Source organism: Hipposideros armiger, unplaced genomic scaffold, assembly GCF_001890085.2.
Source record: "Hipposideros armiger isolate ML-2016 unplaced genomic scaffold, ASM189008v1 scaffold_17, whole genome shotgun sequence".
Classification (NCBI taxonomy): domain Eukaryota; kingdom Metazoa; phylum Chordata; class Mammalia; order Chiroptera; family Hipposideridae; genus Hipposideros; species Hipposideros armiger.
The window spans coordinates 7,871,655-7,892,506 of record NW_017731367.1 but is presented as its reverse complement, the minus strand read 5'-3'; the positions used below and the strand labels follow the sequence as shown (position 1 = coordinate 7,892,506).

Genomic DNA, 20,852 nt, shown 5'->3' with positions numbered 1-20,852 from the left:
AAGTTGCTGTCGTTTTGTTCTTCAATCTAGTTGTGGAGGACGTTGCTTCACTGGCCCAAGTTGGCACCATCATTGCGCTCTTCTCTGGAGAGGCAGATCAGTCGCTGGCTTCTGGACGGCCGCTCACTGCAGCTGCTGGCTGCTCACGCTGGCTGCTGGCCACACACGGTAGCTGCTGGCCACACACGGTAGCCCATGGCAATCCACTGCCACAGGGACTGCAGCCCACGCCGTCGCCGGCGACTCATGGCAGCCCAGCTCCAGGTTGAGCTGTTGTTCAGCATCTTAGCTGTGGAGGGCAGTGTCACTGGCCCTCATATGTGGGATCCGAACCGGGGCCCTCTGGCGTCCCAAGCGAGTTCTTAACCATCGCGCCACTCGGCCGGCCCCCTCAGGCCCATGTTTAAGGCAGCATGCCAGCTGCTCCTGCCCTTTTTCTTAGGAAAGCAGGTGTCGTCAGTTAAACATGAGTCTCAGGCTGTCCCTGGCCATAGGGCAGTCTGGGAAGGGGACAGATCTGTGGGACTGCTTCAGAACAAACGTGACTCCTGCCTGCGGTGGGCACCATACCGCTCTGAACAGAATTGCTGGGTGAATGGCCGCGTAGTTACGGCCAGCGGGATGATTCCTCTGTCTTCCTGAGGTTCACATGCCCTGCTCACGGCCTGAGGGGTGGGCCACAGGGGGGTCTCAGGCTTCCTGGGCCCGGCTGTGCTACCCCGCTCACTCACCATGCTCCGCCCTCCGCTGCCCTCCAGGCCCCTCCCTGCTCCCAGGCCCCACCCCTGTCCCCAGGCCCCACCCTGCCCCAGACTCCTCCCCTGGTTCCACCTCTCCCCCAAAATTCCTCTCTGCACAGAGCAGCAGCCTCCTCTGGGTGGCCACCAGGACCGCTCACTGCCCATTTGCTGCCATCCTCTCTGCCTGCCCCTTGCCCCATAGGCACTTCTGTTCCCCCAGCCTAGGCTCCAGGTCCAGCATATCTGCATGGCTGTCCCCCTGCCCTGGCCCTCCTCAGGGACCCTTCTCAGCAGCACTTCCCAGCCATGCCAGCACCTCGCCCCATTCCCTGTGCTGCTCCCTCTCTCTCTTGCAGCCCACCTGGGACCCTCCACAGCCTGCGGTTCCCCTCCCCCAGGCTCTTCCGGCACCAACTCCAAGCCCAGAAGTCGAGGTGTTCAGGCCCCCTTTGCCCACTCACCGGCCCTTTCCGGACTGCGCTGCCAACGGCTTCACTCCCTGCTCCCCATCCTCAGCCCCTGCCACTGAGCTGCTCTGGCTAGTTTGGCCCCTCTTCAGGGTCACCTTGCTCAAGCCGGATTAAGTGACTCGTCAGAGAGCCCGTTCAAAATGCTCGGCTTTTCTTTTTGTCCGAAGAATGAATCACCTTTTAAATATGTAATTCTTATTTATTATGGTTATTGTCTAATCCACTCCCCCTCCACTGCACCTGAAGTTTACAAGGGCAGGGATTTAAAAAACTTGCCTGTGCCCTGAAGTCCCTGTTTCCCACAGTGGGAACGGCACGGAGTAGGTGCTAAGTGCTTGTGGCTGTCTCTTCTGGTATCAACAGTGAACCTGCCTCCTCTCCCACCGGCTCCCCCCCCCGCTTCTAAAAATCAGTCTCCTGGGCTTTGTGTTTGGCTGTTTCAGATTCAAGGGGGAGGGGCAGGCGGTGCTGGCCGCCCTGCGCTCGTGGGTGCTCTCGGCCCGGATCCCGGAGGCCTCCCCGAGGCTTACACCCCCGAGCCCGTCCGAGAACCCTCCTGTTTGGAGGCGTTCTTGGAGAGCCACCCTGTCCCTCTCTAACGGACATGTACTTGATGTGGCTGTGGCCTTGTTGGTCCCCAGTGCAGGCATCAGGCATCGTGGGTGTTTCTGATGGAGCTCATGTGCGAAGGGCCAGACAGGAGGGGACTCCCACGAGGACATGCCAGCTCCTCCTGGCCCCCACCGGCCCCGGAGCTTCCGGAGAGCCTGGCTTCTGTGGTGTGCGAGGCTCCCTGGTCCAGCCTACACTTCCGCTGGTGGGGCCGCTCCCTGGCTTCTCTGAACACCTTTCCTGTGCCTGCTCTGTCCTGGTTCCTCTCTTCTTCCGTGGCTTGTGGGGTTCTTTACATCTAAACATTAGGCCCTGGCCAGTTTTGAACATTGCCAACACCTGCTGCCTGCTACGGGGAGTGTGTGTGTGTGTGGGTGTCCATTCAAGGTGATCCCTTCTACGGGAATTTTCACTTTTATGTCAACAAACCCAGCTCAGCCTAGTCCTGTGCTGTGCTTGGGGGTTTTAAGCTCCGCTCCGCTCCACTCCTCACAGATAGCTTCTATTCTACCTTTCACACTGACGTTTGCAGTCTTCTGTCAGCCTGCAGGGAGTGGGGAGATGGGGAGGAGACGGAACCTTCAGCTGCCTGCCTGCTGCCCCCACCCCCCCATCCTGTCTGCCCGGCTGACTGGCCTAATGTGGCTGTTACTGTGGGTCTGTAGCTTTCAGAATCTGGCAGGAAATCTGACTTGATGTTTTTCCATAGTTGGCTGGACTTTCTCAAAGTTTCAGGGTTTAGTGTGGATTTTTTTCTTCCATATACATTTTCAAGTTTAATGAGTTTCTTAGAGAATCAAATGGAATATTGATAGGGATTGTGCTGGGTTGGTATACCTTTCCCCTTCCTTTCAAGCTTTGTGTGTATATATATATATATATATATATATATATATATATGTATTTTCAAAGGAACAGAAGCTGGATTTCATCTTGTCACCGTTCTGAGTGCCATTCCACTCATGGCGCTGCCCTGTCCCCTCCCGCCGGAGCAGCCTGCTCCGCCGGCCCACAGCGCCCCCTTGAGCCCTTGTTCTTGAGCCTTGTCCCGGGTCCCCTTTGCTTGGAGGTCCTGGTTTGTTTTCCCCTAGTTGTGAGTTGGACGTTTCCTAACTTATTTCTGTTCCATTAGTGGAAACTTTAAACTTGCATTTTCCCACAAACTCTATTGCTCCCTTTTTCTAGACGAAGGTGAATTGTACAAGCTTTACTTTTTCCTGCCTCCCAGACTGAAAATACTAACCTTGCTGTTCAGATCACTGGTCATTCACAGTGGCCTCAGTTTGCATCTGTCACGAGCTCTGTCCTTACATTGCAAAGGGCTCTATAAGGGCATCAGATACACTTTTAAGGAAAGTTTTGCTGGTTTTGGTGCATGTTGCTACTGCTTCTAAATCGCAGTCCCCTTAAGCTCTTTCCCTGGATTCTTTTGTTTGGGTAGAAATCTGACCAAATGTTTCAGCATAGCACCCATATCCTGAAAGCCTGTGTCTAAAAATGTCTCTCTCATCCCCAGACACCAACGGTGTGTGGCTGAGGGCAGAATTCTCAGGTCCCAATCCAAAGGGGCTGTGCCCTAACCTTTCCTTTCCAAAGAACTTGCTTTTTAATAGGTAGTTGCTCATAGTCAGGTCACACAATTTATTTTGGCAAAGATTAGAGTTGGGAATTGGACATGACCGTGAAGCTCAGGGTAGCCGCTGCCATGCTTACGGCTTTCTGGGCTGTTGACACCCGCCGCCCGGCGACCCCCCACGCACCCAGGCCCAGGGCAGCCTGATTCCGGCTACATCTCAGGGTGGGGAGCAGTGCTGGTGGGGGAGCTTTCTGTGACGGTGCAGGCGGGCTGCCCCTCGCGAGGTGGCGACTGAGCACCTGAAATATACTGAGTGCCACCAAGAAATTGAATATTCCCTTTCACTTTAACTAATTTAAATTTTAACCGAAGCCGCACGTGTGGCAGTGAGTGGCTCCCATCCTGGACAGTGCCAAGGGACCTGTGGTGACCCCATGTAAGCCCTCATTCTGCACAGGGGAGATCTGACATCCTGAGGGATGACAGGTCCTTCCTTGTACATTAAATCCAGACCTCGGTGACTGTGGCGGTAAATCTGGTAAAAGACAAGCTAGCACAATGACGGGGTAAGGTAAGAACGGGGAGGTGGGGGTGAGGGACGGTATTAAAGGCGGTTGACAGGTCAGCTCTGTGTAGTCTTGGGGGAGGCTTAGGGGTGGTCAGCGGCACAAGGCACCACCGACGTCACAGGGCCTGGGGGCTCAGTGACCTGCATGCGCCACTGCAGTCACCCAGGCTGAGTCATCCTTTACTCACTGTGTGGTTATATCGTTTTTTAAAAACTGCACCGACTGGTCTGGAGGACTGAAAAGCTCTGGGCGACAGGCTAGAGGACTGCTGGACGGCCCCTGAATGCCCACCTGGCAGCACGTGGACGTCTGACGGCGCTTAGACCCTCAGGTGGAGGTGTCCTCTGACAAAGAAAGAAACACCAAAACGGCAGCGGGGGGCACAAGTGGTGCAGCGGCCGCGACGATTAGCTACTGACGGCATGTGGTGGCGGGTAAAGGATGGTGTCGCAGCGGTGAGTGGGCATCGCACGGCAGTTATCACTCAGTGCCTTTTTATTGCCATTGGGTTTGTGACTTGATATAGTGATGATTTCTGGAGCAACGGACGGACTAAAAAATCATGGCTGGGAAGCTGTTTTGCAGAGGGGGCCAGGTGAGTGCGGGGTCAGAACCTGACGAAGGTGGCATCGATCTGCCGCACGGAGGGCAGGGCCAGCATGACCTTCCGCCTGTACTGCGGGTCCCTCTGCAGAGGGTTGCGCTCCAGGTAAACCGTCTCCAGGCTCTTGGCTCCCTTCAGCTCGTCCAGGTCGCTCCAGCTGTCCAGGAGATTGTCGTTCATCTGGAGGACACACACACACACACACACACACGAGAAAAGCTGCCTCAGAACAGAACGGCCCCGACTCTCCCGCAGCCGCCCCTACCTCTGGGTGTGAGGCCACTGTCAGAAGACAGTGTCACTTGGTAGTAAGTCTGGCCACCTTTCAGCAGTGCCCCCAGTGGAGAGTACTTGCTCACGCCCAGAATCTGGGCCACCTCACATGCCAGGGAAAAGGCAAACGAAGATCAGCTGGGAAAAGCCGCAGCAACAGGGACCACAGCTCCCGCCTGCCTCCAGGTCCGTGCGTTTGCTACAGACCAGTTCTCAGCCACTGTCCCTGAGGCCTGACTGTGTGCTCTGACGTAACCTGCCTGCAGCAGCAGAGGCTACTCTCCCGTGAGTTGCCCTCCTTGGGCTCCCCCTTGTTCTACCAGGATGCCCACTGCCAGGCTCGGTGGTGTATGCGCCCCACCGCGGCTGACTCCACACTGCCCACGTGACGTCCCACAATGTGAAACTTCAGGAGGACGGGCTCAGAGGCCTGAGTTGCAAGCTCAGAGCCGGTTGGATTTTACATCCTGACTGCCAAGGCTCACTTGGAAGGGACATGCCGCCTGGAGGGGACCCGCCTTAGCCAGAAGAGTTCTCCCACTTTACAAAGCACCATCAGGATAAGGGCATTAGGGGCTCCAGGTTCACAGTGCCCATCACAGCGTCTGCATATAACGCCCACTCGGTCCACACCTGTCTAGCGGATGCTCGCGGCCCCTCTGGTGGGGGCAGGGCAGGAGGCTCTGAGAGACAAGGCCCCTTGGTTTCTATTAGAATATGGCAGAGGGACAAGTAAAATCAGACAACACAACTACCTCTGAGAATGCAAGGTGCACTCAGCTGCCTGATAAAGGCTGAGGGGGACAGGGCTGAGGACGGGCACACGTGGAGCAAGTCACCACGGCTCAAGGCAGTGGTGTGCTGGTAAACGTTTAGCAACTGGCTCCCAGAAAAACTAAAAAGCCTGGATTTGCAACGTCTGCCAATGCCTGTGGTGTAAATACCTCACGTGGCTGATTTTGTTAGTTTTTTATGCAGCCTTTTTTTCAAACATATATACTTCAACAGAGTCAATGTTACATGTAAGTTTTTCCTATTCTTTTAGAATATACTTTTCTAAACTCTTTTTAAATTATAAAAGAAATACATGCTCATTACAGAAAACTTAGAAGAACCAAAGAGTATAAAAAGAAAACCAACTACATATTTACAATCCAGAGATAATGGCTTCTTGTTTCTGCATCTTTCCTTCTAGACTTTTCTTCTGCATGTCTGAGTCCACGGACAACTGGGTCTCACTCCAATACCCTGCACCTTCCTTTTCTCATCAGCACTAATTGTGAGCATTTTCTGTAATTAAATTTCCTTTATAAACATTATTTGAAGGCCTCATCTTATGGTGGCATAATATTTCCTCACATGGGCACATCATAACTTATTCATTATTCCCTAAGTTGGAGAAATATACTTATTAAAAAACAACAACAAAGTGTTAGAAGAAAGTCAGGTGTTTTTATAAGCTTTGGGTTTATAACCTTTTCTAAACTGACTCGAAATCCAGAAAACCAAGGAAAAGACATAGATTTGTCTTTTCTGTAACCAAATCATTTTATTTTTACAATAGCAGTTGTAGCATGAGAAAATACAACAAAGCTATTTTCACTGTAAAAAAATAAACCCTGATATTTATATATTTTTGTACATAAATCTTTGTCTGAATTTCCCCCCATTTTGTTAGACTCTTTGGTGTGAAAACATTGAGGCTCTGAGCACCCCACAGGGAACGTGTGCTAACCAGAGTCCTCCTGCCAGTAGCCAGGTCTGCCATTGGCATTGCAGACTGGTTACCATGTGTTCTACACAAGTCTTTGCTAATCTGAGCCCAAACGCTGTATCTCATTGTGTTAGTGCATTTTAAGAAATTAATGAGATAGAAAACGTTTTACATATTTATAAGCAACTGTTTTTCCTTCCCCTGTGACTGGCCTGTTTCTGCTCTGCCCAGGTTTTCAAATGGCGTTTGCATGGGCCTTCTTTAATATAAGGATACCAACCCTCGTCGGGGATTTCTGTGTAAGCGTGTTCTCCACATACCTACAGGTCACCTCCCCCTGAAGGCCCCTCCTGGAATCCGACTCCTCCCCTGCCTGCTGCACAGGGTCAGCCGGGAGAGCAGTCCAGACGCCACGAAGGTGGGCTCTGCCTGTTCTTGCTGTCTGCCCACTGGTCAAAGACACAGGGCTCTCTGTGGTCACAGGGCCAAGGGCTAGCCAGCCTCCAGCGGTCACCGGCCAGCCTGCCTGCCTCCCTGGTAGCTGGGGTGCCCAGTTGGTCCCTACCTGCTCTCAGCTCCCGTGTCCCATACTCTGTCCCTTGACAGGGCATACATATAGAGGGACCTCACACTTCAGAGGACTGCTTCGGTGTCAGCGGTCTCCTATATTTTCTGCCAGGTGCCCTCTCGCTGTGGCACAGGTCCTCTTTCTCTGGTTTCTCAGTGTGGCTCCCTGGACTCCCCAGAGCCAACCCCCTTTGCTCCCAGCCCAGCAGCCACCAGCCACAAGGCCCACGTGGCTCACTCAGCCGCCCAGCCTGGCACACCTTCACCCCCTCACATTCTGGTCTCCCAGACTTGCTCTGGCGCCACACTCAGACACCACCCAAACCCCAGGGTTATTAAGGGGCCACCTGGGTTCTAAGGAGACTTAGGTGCTCTCTGAAGAGGGGGACGGGAAAGCACACAGGACGTCAGCATGGCGAGGCCAGGAGGAACCACGCCTTCGACTCAGCTCATATCTTGGACCAGAACGGATGCACCCAGGACAGCACTCACTTCAGTGTCACAGGAAGGGACCTGAGCCACTGAACCCTGCAGAGGCCGTGAGCCCAGGGAACACCCTCAGGGGTCTGACCGAGGACCTCAACTCGGCCATCATTTAGCAACCCATTTTGACACTGTGTCTTCCGACTGGCTCCGTGACACTGCTCCCCAAACCACACCTGTAACCACGAGCCGCACACACAGCAGAGGCCAGGGGGTCACTGCAGCAAGCCAGCCTGTGTCCCTTGCGCTGCTGAGGCCCTGAGTCACAGGCAGCTCTAGGCTCCCCACACACTTCCGGGCTCTCACTCTGAGCGCCCTGATCACCTAGGACCTTGTCAGAGTGCCAGCTTGGAGTCAGTCTGCGTATTGGGCACAGTGGGTGTGGTAGGGCCGAGACCTGCACTGTTAACAAGCTCCCGGCGAAGCCCATGCCAATCTGCGATGACGGCAGTGCAGGCCCCCCACTCCACGCCCAACCACCCCCACCCCACGGGCCCCCCACTGTACTCCAGGCTCGCAGGGCTGGAGCTTGTGGCACTCACTGCACTTTATTCAGTGGGACCAGTTTAGCCGAAGTGTCATCCGTCCCAGGGGGTGCTGTACTTACCCAGAATTCCTGCAGCTCTGTTAGATGGCTGATATTTTCTATCTTTTTGATTCTATTTGATGCAATGTCCAACATTGTGAGTTTGTTCTAAATAAGGAAATAAAATTTTCCTGGATTGCTGCAGCTCAACTGTGATTTCGTGACCAGGCACACAGTGCCAGGCGCTGAGCTGAGAGCTGTAGACATGCCACCCTCTCCCAGAACAGGAGCGAGCCAACGGGGACGATGGCCCCTGCACACTGCTGGCAGCCCACCTGGGCCGGAACACAGCACCCTCACAGCCACCCCATCGAGATCTTGTATCGCTGGGATTTGAAATGGGTTTTGTCAGATTCCAAGCCCTGGGCTCCCAGGTCCCCATCCACAGGACCCAGTGAGATGGTGGCGCTGGGCACAGCACCGTAACCCCTGCTGAAAAGCACAGGGAGGCCCAGGGGGAATGGCAGGGACATGGTGAGTGCTGAGCACCTGAACCTGGCCGGGCCTGTGCTGTCACGCCTAAGCTGTCCTGTGCTGAGTGAGAGCAGGCTGGGCAGGGGAGGGAGGAAGTGGGCTGGCCCGTCCTCACCAGGGTGGTGACAAGTGGAAGGGGAAACGACCTGCAGGGGCTCCCAGAGTGGAGGCTACTCATCCTGCACAGCTGAGATGAGCTGTCCCTGTGGCTCCTGCCGACTGGGACGTGGCCCCTGCTGGCCAGGAAGTGTGTGGCCAGTGGAGCGCAAGAGAGACACAGCTGCCGCCACCTGCTAGCCCTCTGTATTTAGGGATGGACAGGAGCAGGTAGGGCTTGTTTTTTAAAATTCTGTGAACGCTGCCCCAGCGAGGGGCCCCTCTGAATCCCTGTGCTGAGATGACGCCCCGGCTGTCGTGGTCAGCTCAGGGCTGGCTCGGGGTCAGCTGCGCCCAACCGCATTTGTTTCATGCATTTCCCATGTGAGGAGGGGTCACTCTGTTTGCAGGATTGGAAGGTCTCTATGATGAACCTCTGGACACTGTGTGTCCACCTCAGAGCAGCCCTGGAGGCAGCCTGCCATGCGGCCCCATGCCCACGCCGCCCAGAAGGACACATGGATGCCTTACATTGTTCTCCAGGCCCTCGATGGCCTCGATGCCGTTGTGGCTGAGGTACAGCTCCCGCAGGTTCACCAGGCTCTGCAGCCCCTCGATCTTGGTTAGCCGGTTGCTCTGCAGGAGGGAGAGTGACAGCTCAGATTCACGTAGAGGGCACGACACTACACAGCTGCTAGGAAACAAGGTTTCTTAGCTTGACGATTCTGCTAACAGGGCATCTATTTCATTTAAAATGTGCCCAGCCCGAGCTGAGCAGCCGCTGAGCTGCCAACAGGTAGCAGGATGGCTCAGCTAAAAAAAAAAAAAAAAAAATGCCAAAATGGGACTTAGGTATGGAGAAAAAGATCCAAATCTTGGCTAAGATTCATGTGGGGGTTTAAAGGTTTTTATGCAAAGAACGCACTTTTTTTAGATGTACTTGGGTTAAAGTCTACCTCATTTAATTCAGTAATTCAAAAATGTCTAAATCGCTGAATATTTAAAATAAGTTAATTCTCATTTCTTTCAGCATATAATATATCGTAACTCAAATTAAAGTATAAAGCCCCGCCAGGCCGTCCCCAGAACACCCCAGCACATCTTGTCTCCTGCGTCCGATTCCCTCATTGGCTTCCGACAGAAGCCAGGAAATTCAGGTGCCGACTGATTTGCAAACACGGGGTTGGGGCTTGGCATGGATGTGGAAGGAATCGTGCCCACTAGTGAGCCAATGCCATAGGAGCACCTGAAACAAGCTCAAACTTCTAAAGATGCCCCTTTGCCTACAACCCAGCAGGGACTTCTATTAGGAAAAGGAATGACACCCATAAAGAAGTCTTCGTCCAACATGTGCACACACATGTACAACACGTGTTTTGGTTGCTGGGGATCATGGACACAGTGGGAGACAGAAACTACTTGTTTAGCAGCCCTGATTGGGGGGGGGGTTGGGAGGGGTCCACGCAGGCCCTGGGGGTGGGGGAGTGGGCAGGCCCTAAGGGGGACAGGCAGGTGCTGTGTGTGTGTGGGGGGCAGGCCCTGGCGGGGGCAGGCCCTGTGTTAGGAAGGGATACAGGTGGAGCGTACCTGCATACTGAGGACTGTCAGGTTGGCAAGGGCGTCCAGGTTCTGAAGTTTAGTGATCTTGTTTTTCCCCAAAAACAAACTCTCCAGACTGGTTAATGTGTCGATATTCTCAATGGCCTGTGACAAGGACAGAGAGCAGCTAGCACTGTGTGGCCAACCAGCTCCCCCAGGGAACAGGAAGGAGATAACACTCTCTGGATTTCAGCCCTGGGATGTCAGGCAAGTTACTTTTCCACCCTGGAATTTTCCAACCATACTTGGAAGTACAGTATGAAAAAAAAACAGAGAAAAGGTGGCAGGTCCAAGGCCTCATCTCCTGGGCTCACTCCAACCTCTGGATTCTGGGGACAGTTTGGAACACCCCAGACCAGGTTTCTCACATCCTGCCTCCTTCTAAGCTGACACAGTATTATGTTCCAGTGTGCTCCTAAGAGCCTGGTCTCAAGCAGCAGCGAGATACCTGCCTGCCTGCCCAGGACCCAGACTCTGCCTGGCCTCCTCAGTTTCCGGAACCTCCTTCCTGGCTTATCCTTACGTGGCCTGAGCTCCTCTGCTGCATCTGCGCACAGCAGGTAGTTTAATGAATGTTTACAGACTAGGTCCCAGCTGCCCTCCGATGAGCTCACTGCTCTCTCAGAACAAGCGAACTGTTCACTTTTCAGCAGACACTGAACAGAGTAGGCCATGCTCACGCAGCAGGGCTGGGCTATGGGGGGCAGGGGAGGGTCTCTGAGGGTGGAGGCTCAGGGCAGGGCTTCCTTAACTGCCACTGCCTGTGACGAGCCACTTTCTCCAGTAATCCAGTAACACTCCAGAGAGAGGTGCCTGATAAAATGCCGACATCTGGCTGCTCGCTAGTTTTAAATGTGCTACTTTGCCACCTGCGGCCACATTACCGCTAACAACTGTCCCAAGAGGCCCTCGTCAGAACCACTCTCCTCGGGCTGTATTCTGCTCAGCTCTCAAGCGCAGAGACCGACTGACTGCAGTGTGCTGTAAACTTCGTCAAGCCGAATGGAGGGGTCCTTCCGTCATGGATGGAGGGGCAAGTGCTTGGCCAGTCCACAGGGCGTGGGAGCACAGGCGCAGCGTCCCAGCCTCACTGGGATGTCGCTGGACACCAGTGCTACTGGCCGCTGGCTGGCACGTGTCCTCCTCCCTGTCCTGAGCTGCCCTCTTCTTTGCTGGCAGCCCACCCTGACGCAGTCCTTCTGCCACCCCTTCCCAGGGCTCGTCCCTGTGGCACCAGGCCACATTCCCAGTCTCTTGTTTCTACTCTGCCCAGTGCTTTTGGTAAAGGCAGGAGCTAATGCTGCCCCCCAAGCGTCCTGCGGCCCCTGGTGTGGAGGTCGGGCCGTGGAAGCCACACTCTGCTCGGGACACGCTCGCCTCTAAGGCTCACCTGAAACAATGGTCAGCATATTAAAAAACCACATGTTTGGATCAGTCACCGCGGGCAAACGTACTGGGATGGTTTCTAAGAGTTTAGGTCCCAACTCGATGGTGAGCAAGTGACGCCTACATGCAGACAGGCCAGGCCACCCCACTTGGGTGCACATTCTCATTAATACAGACCTCTGGCTAGCATTTTTCTTAAAAAATACTAACTTCCCTGTTCCTGAAGAAAAGTCAACCACGTGAAAACCAGAGCTCACCGCCCCCTGCCCCACCGCCTGCCCCACCTCCATCTGGCTGCACTGCTGCCTCTGCAGAGGCTGCGCTGGCCACGCCCGCACCTACCCGGATGCGATTGGACCCCAGCTCCAGCAACTGCAGCTGATGTAAGTTGTTTACATTCTCGATTTTACTGATTTTATTGTTGACCAAGAAGAGTTTTTTTAGTCGTGTCAACTTGTCAATCCCTTCAATGTTTCTCAGTAGATTAAAAGAAATGTCTAGAATCCTGGAACAAGCAAAACATTTATTTTTAACGAGCACAGGCCGCAGAGCTATAACTAACTTAGAGGCGGCAGGCTCATGCGGCTGCCCAGGGAGAGCGGGCACAGCCTACAGGGCCCCCAACACCGGGTTCCCGGCACTGCACGCATGGCAGACGCCATGTCATCCCTGCCCCCGTCAGGTGCCTCCAAGCAAAGCTTTAATCTGCAGGCTGAGACTGCGGGCAAGCCGAGGCCACCTCCGGAGCCAGGTTCCCCCAAGACCGTATGGCAGAGGTGGCCTCCTGAGGGCCGAGCCGGGGCATGGGTTGGTTCTGGGGACACCGGGCAGGCCTGCCGTTGAGTCCCGAGTCTCAGCACTCACTCCAGTTCTGTCAGTGTGTCCAGATTCTCAATCTTCTTGATCTGGTTGTCATAGAGATCCAGCTCTCGGAGGCTGTGCAACTCTTCCAGGTTCTCAATACATTTAATCAGATTCTGACGGAGGCACAGAGTCTGCGGGATGGAAAGGGGACAGTGACTGGGGAGGCCACGGGAAAGCCTTCGGGGAGGACGTGCTTGTCATTCTCCTGTTGTTTTCTAGAGAGGGGCTGACCTTGGCGAGGATGGCAGACCCCACAGGGAGGCTGGCAGCAGGCTGTGCACCGAGCACACCTGCCCGTGAGGGAGGCCTTGCTCAGGTTTGGGGTGTGTGCTGTCTCCTGGCAGAGCGAGCCCTTAGCGGCTCGATCGTGAAGAACAAGTTGAGCTCAGTGAGTTAAGGACCGCCCAGGCTGGTGCGTGTGTAACTGCAGGCAGGCTGGGCACCGGGCACAGTGAGCCGCGGCAGGTCTGAGCCGCGCTCAGGGCCAGCGCCCTCCACCTGGACTGCTCTATCAACCTGCCAATCAAAGTTGCTTGAGGTGGTTCCGGAGGACGGCGGCACCATCTGCAGGACTGTCCCTGACAGAACGGATTCTCAGGTGTGCATTTACCTACATCCTGCGCGTGGGACGGACTCTGGGGTGTTACAACGTCACCGCACGTGAAGGGACAGAGCTCTTCTCACCTTCACTTTCTTCAGAACCTCAAATCCTTCAATTTTCCCAATGCGGTAGTGATTCAGGTCCACATCCTGAAACAGATGAAATCCAGCTCAGTGGGAGCAGGGCCTGGAGACCCGGGTGCCAGCGAGGGAGCTAAAGGCGGCTGCCCGGGGCGGGGGTGGGGGGAGGAACCTGTGAGCTGCAGCAGACAGGTGACAGTGGCACGGAGGTGAGCTTCAAGATGCTCGTTGGTTTAGCTACGATTTATCTATCGTAGTTTTATGTAAACAGACCCTCTAAACTAGTGGCATGTACAGCCTTTCTCTCACCCCCTGGCTCCCTAGAGCACAAAACATAAGCTTGGAGGAGGCACACCTGACCATATCACCACAGGTGGCCCCAGAGTTGGCTATTATGCAACAGATGCGTCTGCCCTTACTGGCAGCCTTTCTCATGCCCTGAATTGTGGGTAATTTCATGGTGCTTTTCATATGGGGCTGTTTCTTTTTTTTTTTAGCTGAGCCATCCTGCCACCTGTTAGCAGCTCAGCGGCAACTCAGCTTGGGCTGGACTCGAACTGCTGTTGCTCAGAGCTCAAACTCTTGCGCGAGCTCTTAACCAACCGAGCCACTCGGCTGACCCACAGATGGGGCTGTTAGGACCCCACCATTTACAACAAAATCATCTGACCCATAGAGCTTATGAGTCACAGGTGTTTCATTTGCTACCATGGTTAAACAGAAATGGGATTTGTCACCAGTATCAAAAACACTAAGAACATAAGGAATTGAACCCAACCAAGGGAGGCTTAGACAACCTCTTCTGGGAGATCACTTACTAATCTGGCACCATCATAAAAGATAACGTGCCAGTCAGAGTGGCCCACCACTACGCCCTGAGGCTGGGTCGGGCAGGCGGCATTACCTCTGCATCTCTGTCCAGGTTAATGGTTTCCATGTCCACAGGCAGCTCTTGTCCTTCTAAAAACATGAGAGGGAGGGAGGGAGGGAGGGAGGGAGAGAGAGAGAGAGAGAGAGAGAGAGAGAGAGAGAAAGACACTCCAATCAGAGCCCCCTGATTCCAGGAGGCAGTGGCCCTGGCATGGGTGAGAGCTGGCACTCAGGCTGCCCAGCTCAGAGAGCTGACTTGAACGTAGAGAAACTGCCAGGTCACATGGAGGACCCAGAGGACACGGAAGGGCTGAACACCCTGTCCAACAATGCTCCTTTTTCAGGCATTCTGAGTTTCCTGAATTCAGCTACCGGCAAAGGTCTCCACACGTCCATGTGCACTGCTGGTGTCCCGAGAAAGGAAACGTCTGAGGCTGATGGCAGACAGGAGTGGGGAGGCAGCCCCCAGCTTCTGGTGATGCCCAGGACTGCGTAACTGGCAGCAGCCCGCCCTCCCAGTTTGTGGCAATAAATCAGGCCATTTGACTATAGATCACACTGGGCACATCAGATGCTGTAGGAGGTGCCTTTTATTGCTTTGGAAAGTGGCCCAGCAGAGGATCGTGGCCTGCTGAATAACTTAAATATGCTTCTCAGCTGGGAGGCCGGGGAGCTGATCCCAGCAAGGCTCCTCTGGCCCGGGGACCAGCCTCACTCCCGGTATATCGAGTGCCGGAGGAAAGCCGCCAGCCCTCTCTCGTTGTGGACTGAACAGCCTCCAATCAGCAGCCCCCCTTGGTCATTTCTTCTGAACTACCGAAGTGTTTGTGTCTAAAACAATTAAACTCTTTAAGAGTGACTGTGATGCCTTTTTTTTTTTTTTAAGATTTTATTGGGGAATTGGGGAACGGGAACAGATAAGTTGTTGTTCTTTTGTTCTTCAGTCTAGTTGTGGAGGACGTCGCTTCACTGGCCCATGTTGGTATTATCATTGCCCTCTTCACGGGTGAGGCAGTTACTTCCCGGCCACTGGACGGCTGCTCACGGCAGCTCACACCAGTTGCTCACGCTGGCTGCCAGGCATTCACAGTAGCTCACGGCAGTGGACAGCCCACTGCAGCAGGGACTGGAGCCTATAACGCTGCCAGCGATTCATGGCAGCCCAGCTCCAGGTCGAGCTGCTGTTCACCATCTTAGCTGCAGAGGGCGCAGCGTCACTGGCCCTCATGTGGGATCCGAACCGGGGTCCTGCTGCTCAGAGCTGGCGTCCCAAGCCAATGCTTAACCAATGCGCCACTCGGTCGGCCGACTGTGACTCCTTGATTTCACCAACTGCCTTATGATTTATTCTCTCAGTCTGCTTGAATTAGGCTCTGAATCAGGCTGTCTTTGATGGCTGGATGGTATTTCTTTAAAGGCCCTGTTTGCTCTTGCGAGTTTTGGTTGAAGCCGGGCCACCTGTCTCGCAGTGCTTCTCCCAGCGCGCAGGTCTGCTGCCTCTCCTCTATCTCATTAAAGAGGCTGTTATCATTTTGCTGGCCCCTGCTGCTGTCTCTTCCCTACGGCAAAACCGTGTGTGCCTGCAGTGTAGTGGGCTTGTACCCAGCCTCCCAAGGGCTAGCGGCCTGTGCACTGGCCCTGGACTGGAGTCCTCAGAGGGGCACACTGGACACAGGACCAGCTTAATCAGGAAGTCGTGGCCCCACACTGACTGAATTCACTCCATAATGTTTTCATTATTCCTTTTCCAAAACAATTAACAGTGGCTATTTAAAAAACAATGTCATTTACTGTATAGTTTATCCATAACTTTATAGGATATCAACCAACCTAAGAATTAAATAAAAGGAGCTGGGCAAAACCCAGAGGTATACCCAAATTATCTGCCCCCTCCCCGAAAGACAGCATAAATTCAACATCATGAACACAGGAAGCTGCAATGACAGAGGCGCTACAATGAAGGCAGGGCGCCCAGGTCACTTAGTGTCCAAACCAACACACTTGGAGGGTAAAAAGGGGCACTACAGACAATCACACTGGGCCAGCAGATGGAAACGGGCTGTCCCAGGCTCTTCAGGACACGTGGTCACATGTCTGTAATACATCCAGCACAGGACAGGGCCCCCCACCCCTACTTCGAGAAGCTTAACTTTGAAACAAAGTTACCAACCTAGAACACTTTCCTAAATGTATTATGTATTGATCATATTTTTTTGATGTTAGGGAAAATAAACGAAAGGTCAGTTGACATGTTTGAATTTGTTTTACTTAAATTTAAGGCTTAAATAAATACATGTAGGAGCCAATCCTGTCTTTTTAAGGACTTTCAAGAATGTATATTCCCAGGCAAGTCCTAATCAGCTAGGAGTCTGGAGTTGGATAAGCCGGGTTCTAGTGCAGCTGTTCTACTGTGTAGCCGTGCACCTCTGGGTGAGGCGCAGCCAGCCTGTGCTCAGGAGTCAGGTGGGAGAAGCCCAGCACAGGGCTCCGGCATCTCTCCAGTCCCTCCACACGCACCAGGGGTTAGGACAGGTGACGCTCCCACCCTCCTGGCTCCCTGGGACTAAGTTAGACAGTAATGAAAGCTTCCATCTTTCACTCCTTGTACTTATCCCGCCCACATCACCTCCGGAATATCGACTCTCAAGTTCCAAAATGTGATGGGTGCTTTTGTGGTAATCTCCTTTGCCTTAAAATTAAGTTTCCATAGTTACCAATCATCTTCGCTGGCACAGAGAGCACAATGTTATTTTAAAAATTATTTTTTTTATAAATTTGTTATTATTAGAATGGTAATGTATGATTACTACCTTAAAGATCCATATATCGCATATAAATCTAGGAAATGCAGAAGGTACAGACCCTTATCAACTTGCTGTTCAGATACCCTCAACAACAGTTTGATGTATTTTTCTCTTAAGTAGGTAAAACCACATATTATTAATATGCTTTAAATAAAAATAAGATTTTAGCATGCATACTGTTTGGAAATTTGCTTTTTTCACCTAATAATATACCTGGACATCTTTCTGTCTGTTCATCTGGTTTCTACTCTCATTGTTTTCAATATAAGTTGATTTTCTAAGCAAACAAACAGGTTTAGATCATGGTTAGGGAGTGTGAAAAACTACCAATACGGGCTGAGGACTTACTTTTCTCTAAATTCCTTTTGTTGTTGTTCACTAAAAGAGGCCATTGGGACATTTTCTACACAAAATGACTTCCCTACCATCTAGCGATTAAGAAGTCCATTCTCAGGCCTATGAAATGGTGAAGAAGGGCTCAGAGCTGACTTCTCTAAGACACTGAAAGTGCTGTTCTGAAAGCAGGCTGTTCCCACGGTAGGAGATAAAAGCAGAGTGGTTAGCCATAATGTTTATTTCAAATCTCACTTTCTGAGCATATGGTTAATACATCAATTTCTGGGTTCTGTCCCAGGCGACACACTAGTACCACTATTATCAGTACAAATTAGAACAAAACCACATCCTGCCTGCAAGTGCCATTATGCCCACTGGCTGAGGGAGTGCTAAGGCTCAGGTCCACCAGCCCCAGCCTGCAGAAAGCCTGGACGCGGTGGCAGCAGACAAAGCCCCGGAGCCCAGGGAGCTCCCCAGGACCGACACAGGCCGCCACCTGGGCAATCGGTGCCACACTGCCCTCACCACCCCATTCAGCGAGCTCCAGGTTCGTAACTGGGCTGGTACCTTGTGGGTCCTCCTCCCCATGCTCCGCTCCGTCCTTTAGGCTGTGCTCGCTGAGGTCTGCCACGACGCCGCTGCTCTGCTTCCTCCCTTCTTCATCGCCGGAGTCTTCAGACTCGACCCGCCTGTCAACTGAACCCACACAGATCAGTAAGAATTCCCATCTGCTTCACATGACTCTTTGCAGAACATGTAACAGACTGACATCCAGCTGTAAGTCACAAACACTTCCCTCAAAAATGCACTGAGTTCAGCTCAATGAGTATCTGTGTGTCTTCCAGGTCCCAGGCACTGGCCGAGGTGTAGTGGCAGGTGGGCTGGGGGCGGGCTGGGGTGGGGCGGAGCAGGGAGGCACATACCAGGAGGTGAGAATCATACTATTCCTGCCCTCAAGGGCCTTGTGAAGAGTCGCCAGGTGTTCTGAAAGCCCTGGGGTGTTGTCATTAAACATACTAATGCTGACATGTAGAAAAGCCTGCGTATCACGTAGAGGGGACCATCGTGACCCTCCCGCCACATACCTTCATCCATGCTCCACTATCCATTTGGCCAAGAAAACCAGCCCAGTTCACAGGCCCACGTTCTGAAAGAAATTAAGACTAACTCAAATCAGACTGTGGGTGGGGAGAGCTCTAACGAGAAAGGAGAGACAGCCAATAGTGCTAAACGCCCCACGAGAAGGTCTCCATGCTGACATCAGGACTTAGTGATGCCAGCTCAAAGCTCTGAAAGGCTGGTAAATAATTTTGTTTGAATTAATAAATAAGGCAATGATAAAATGTGGCAGACTGATAAAAATTCATTGGCAAAATTGTCAGGTAATTTTCCTTTCTCCTAACTTTTTTCATGACCTCTTTTGGAAGTCTGTCTGGAAGCCCTCAGGCACTAACAGCTTCCTTGACTCCTGACTAGAGCTTACCTACACAGGGGTGTGCTCTTTGAGAGGAACAAGTTCTAGTTCCAATTTCTACCCCCACTGGGCCTAGTAAGGAAGCACCCAGGAAAGGACTGCTGGACAAAACATGTCCTTATGAAATCCACCTCCTCAACCTCCAAATCCATTCCTTCTTCCCTGCCCCCAGCAACTGCCTTGGTTCAGCTACTCCTCACCTGTGCCCTGGGCTTCTGCTGGGCCTCCTAACTGGTCTCTCTGGGGCTTGTCTGGCCCTGGCTAATCTATTCTCCATTGCCAGAGTCTGATCTGATTCTAAAACCCAAATCTGATCTGCGACTCCAAAAATTTCTGGAATGCCAATGGCTCTTCCTGATTTTGCATCTTGCCCCTAGAAACACAGCCTTGGCGGTTACCTCCTTTTCCAAGCCCCAGGCTCCAAATCTGCAGAAGGGGGCTGGTATAGTAACTATATCTCAGAGCTGCTGTCAGGACTAAATTAGATATGGCACAAAAGCAGTTAGCTTTTAGTAAGTAAAAGCGGTATACAGTTAATTCATTAGTTACAGGAACCCCTACTTTTCAAAAGTTCACTTCACACCACTTCATTTTTAAGACTTACATTACTACCGTTTTCGCTAATGAAAGAATCTGAAGAGGATTTTAGCTTTTACAAAAAAACACGAAAAGTGAAAATGGCATTGTTTTGTTTTGCAGGGAGCCTTAACAGAGGCAGCACACACCCCAGTGAGTGGCACCGCTAGGCTCCTCCCAGGGTGCCTCTGAACTGTATCTGTGAGCATCTAAGCTTTATCTCGATTTTGTGCATATGTCAGCAAGTTGTGCCCTAAGGTAACTGCTTCTTTGCTTTACGCTCTACTTTTAGATAGCAACAAAAACCTGCCCTGCCTTACCAGGCACTCTGTGGTCAAGGCTAAGAGAAAGTTCTACTGGGTTATGGACGTGGTTCAGCCCAGGGCAGGAGGGGCTTAGCTAATGAAGGGCAGCCAACATGAAACCTGGGACTCTATCCTGAGGGTTGCAGAGTCTGCGGCATGTGACAGAGGATCACCATATGAGGCGCTGGGGCCAATGGGCTGGCTCAAGTATTGGCAGTGGGAATGGAAGAGGTTTGGAAATGTGGAGATTTTAAGGAAGTGGAGGCATCAGAGCTTGATGATTAATGGATGGGGGGATCCAGAGAGAGAAATGCCTGGGTTTTGTGTTTGCCATTTACTAAGGCATGGAAGTGGTTGGGGGGTGAGGAAGAGAAAAGGGGGATAGAAAGAGGCACTTGGTTGCTTAAAAGATCCAAGGGTTTCAAAGTCCAAGACTTTTCAAATGCTTCCTCCCACCTCCTCTTGCCAGCTTCACTGGCACTCTCCACCCTCATCCAAAATGACTGTCACGTTGGTCAAACTCTCCTCGGAACAGGTCCCGGTCTGTCACAGCCCTTTGTGACCCTGTGGTTTCCTTCCCCTGAAATGACCTTTGATTTTTCCCCCACCCCCAACCTGGCCGAACCTTTAAGGTTCAACTTGGAGCTGGCTTTTTGTGCAGCCTTCACTTCCACGTATGCCAGCTCTTCCTTTACCGCTCCCCCTTTCTGCTTCCTTCCCACCTAGTGTTTGCTCTTCTGCAGCTCTGTGTCCCCCACGAAACCAGCGGAGCCGAGAGCATATCACTATTCAGATATACCTGACTCTCCAAATGAGTGTGTGTGTATTTAATTGTATGCACATACATGCATACAATTTTTTTCAACAAAGTGAAAGAGTGGAATTTAGCCCTTTCCTAACTGGGATAACTTAGCGAACAGGCACCTGCTGTTCTATAACAATCTCTCGACTCCCTGTCGCCCCTTGTCCACAACCCTTTCGCTTTCGAGAGGACCCTTCTCCGCTGCCGCCACGCTCACTAATGAGCCAGCTCGGGCAGGTCCCACGGCGCCCCCGCGCCCTAGTTTCCTTGTTAGTCGTTCGGGGACCGACCCCGAGGGTCAGGTTCAGAGGTTCAGAGCGAGAATCCAACCAGCAGGTGAACGCCCGCGCGGCGGGACTACGGCGCCGTCAGTCCCCGCCCGGCCGGCCGG

At 52.7% G+C, this 20,852-nt stretch overlaps 1 protein-coding gene across 3 annotated transcripts in view; it reads right to left on the bottom strand.

Moving 5' to 3' along the window:
* Window positions 1–3,449: 3,449 nt before the first annotated feature.
* PPP1R7 (protein phosphatase 1 regulatory subunit 7) overlaps window positions 3,450–20,852 on the bottom strand; it is an 18,006-nt gene continuing 603 nt past the window's right edge. Inside the window, exons 2-11 of one of the 3 annotated variants that reach the window (XM_019629560.1) lie at window positions 18,390–18,451; window positions 17,872–18,000; window positions 14,199–14,254; window positions 13,298–13,363; window positions 12,614–12,744; window positions 12,092–12,254; window positions 10,352–10,468; window positions 9,296–9,400; window positions 8,216–8,302; window positions 3,450–4,751 (exon numbers count right to left, since the gene is read on the bottom strand). In XM_019629560.1, coding sequence (XP_019485105.1) covers window positions 4,575–4,751; window positions 8,216–8,302; window positions 9,296–9,400; window positions 10,352–10,468; window positions 12,092–12,254; window positions 12,614–12,744; window positions 13,298–13,363; window positions 14,199–14,254; window positions 17,872–18,000; window positions 18,390–18,399 — 1,041 coding nt within the window. In that variant the 5' untranslated portion in view covers window positions 18,400–18,451 and the 3' untranslated portion in view covers window positions 3,450–4,574. The remainder of the gene's footprint in view (window positions 4,752–8,215; window positions 8,303–9,295; window positions 9,401–10,351; window positions 10,469–12,091; window positions 12,255–12,613; window positions 12,745–13,297; window positions 13,364–14,198; window positions 14,255–17,871; window positions 18,001–18,389; window positions 18,452–20,852) is intronic. The other 2 variants (XM_019629545.1, XM_019629551.1) reach the window with 2 other exon arrangements.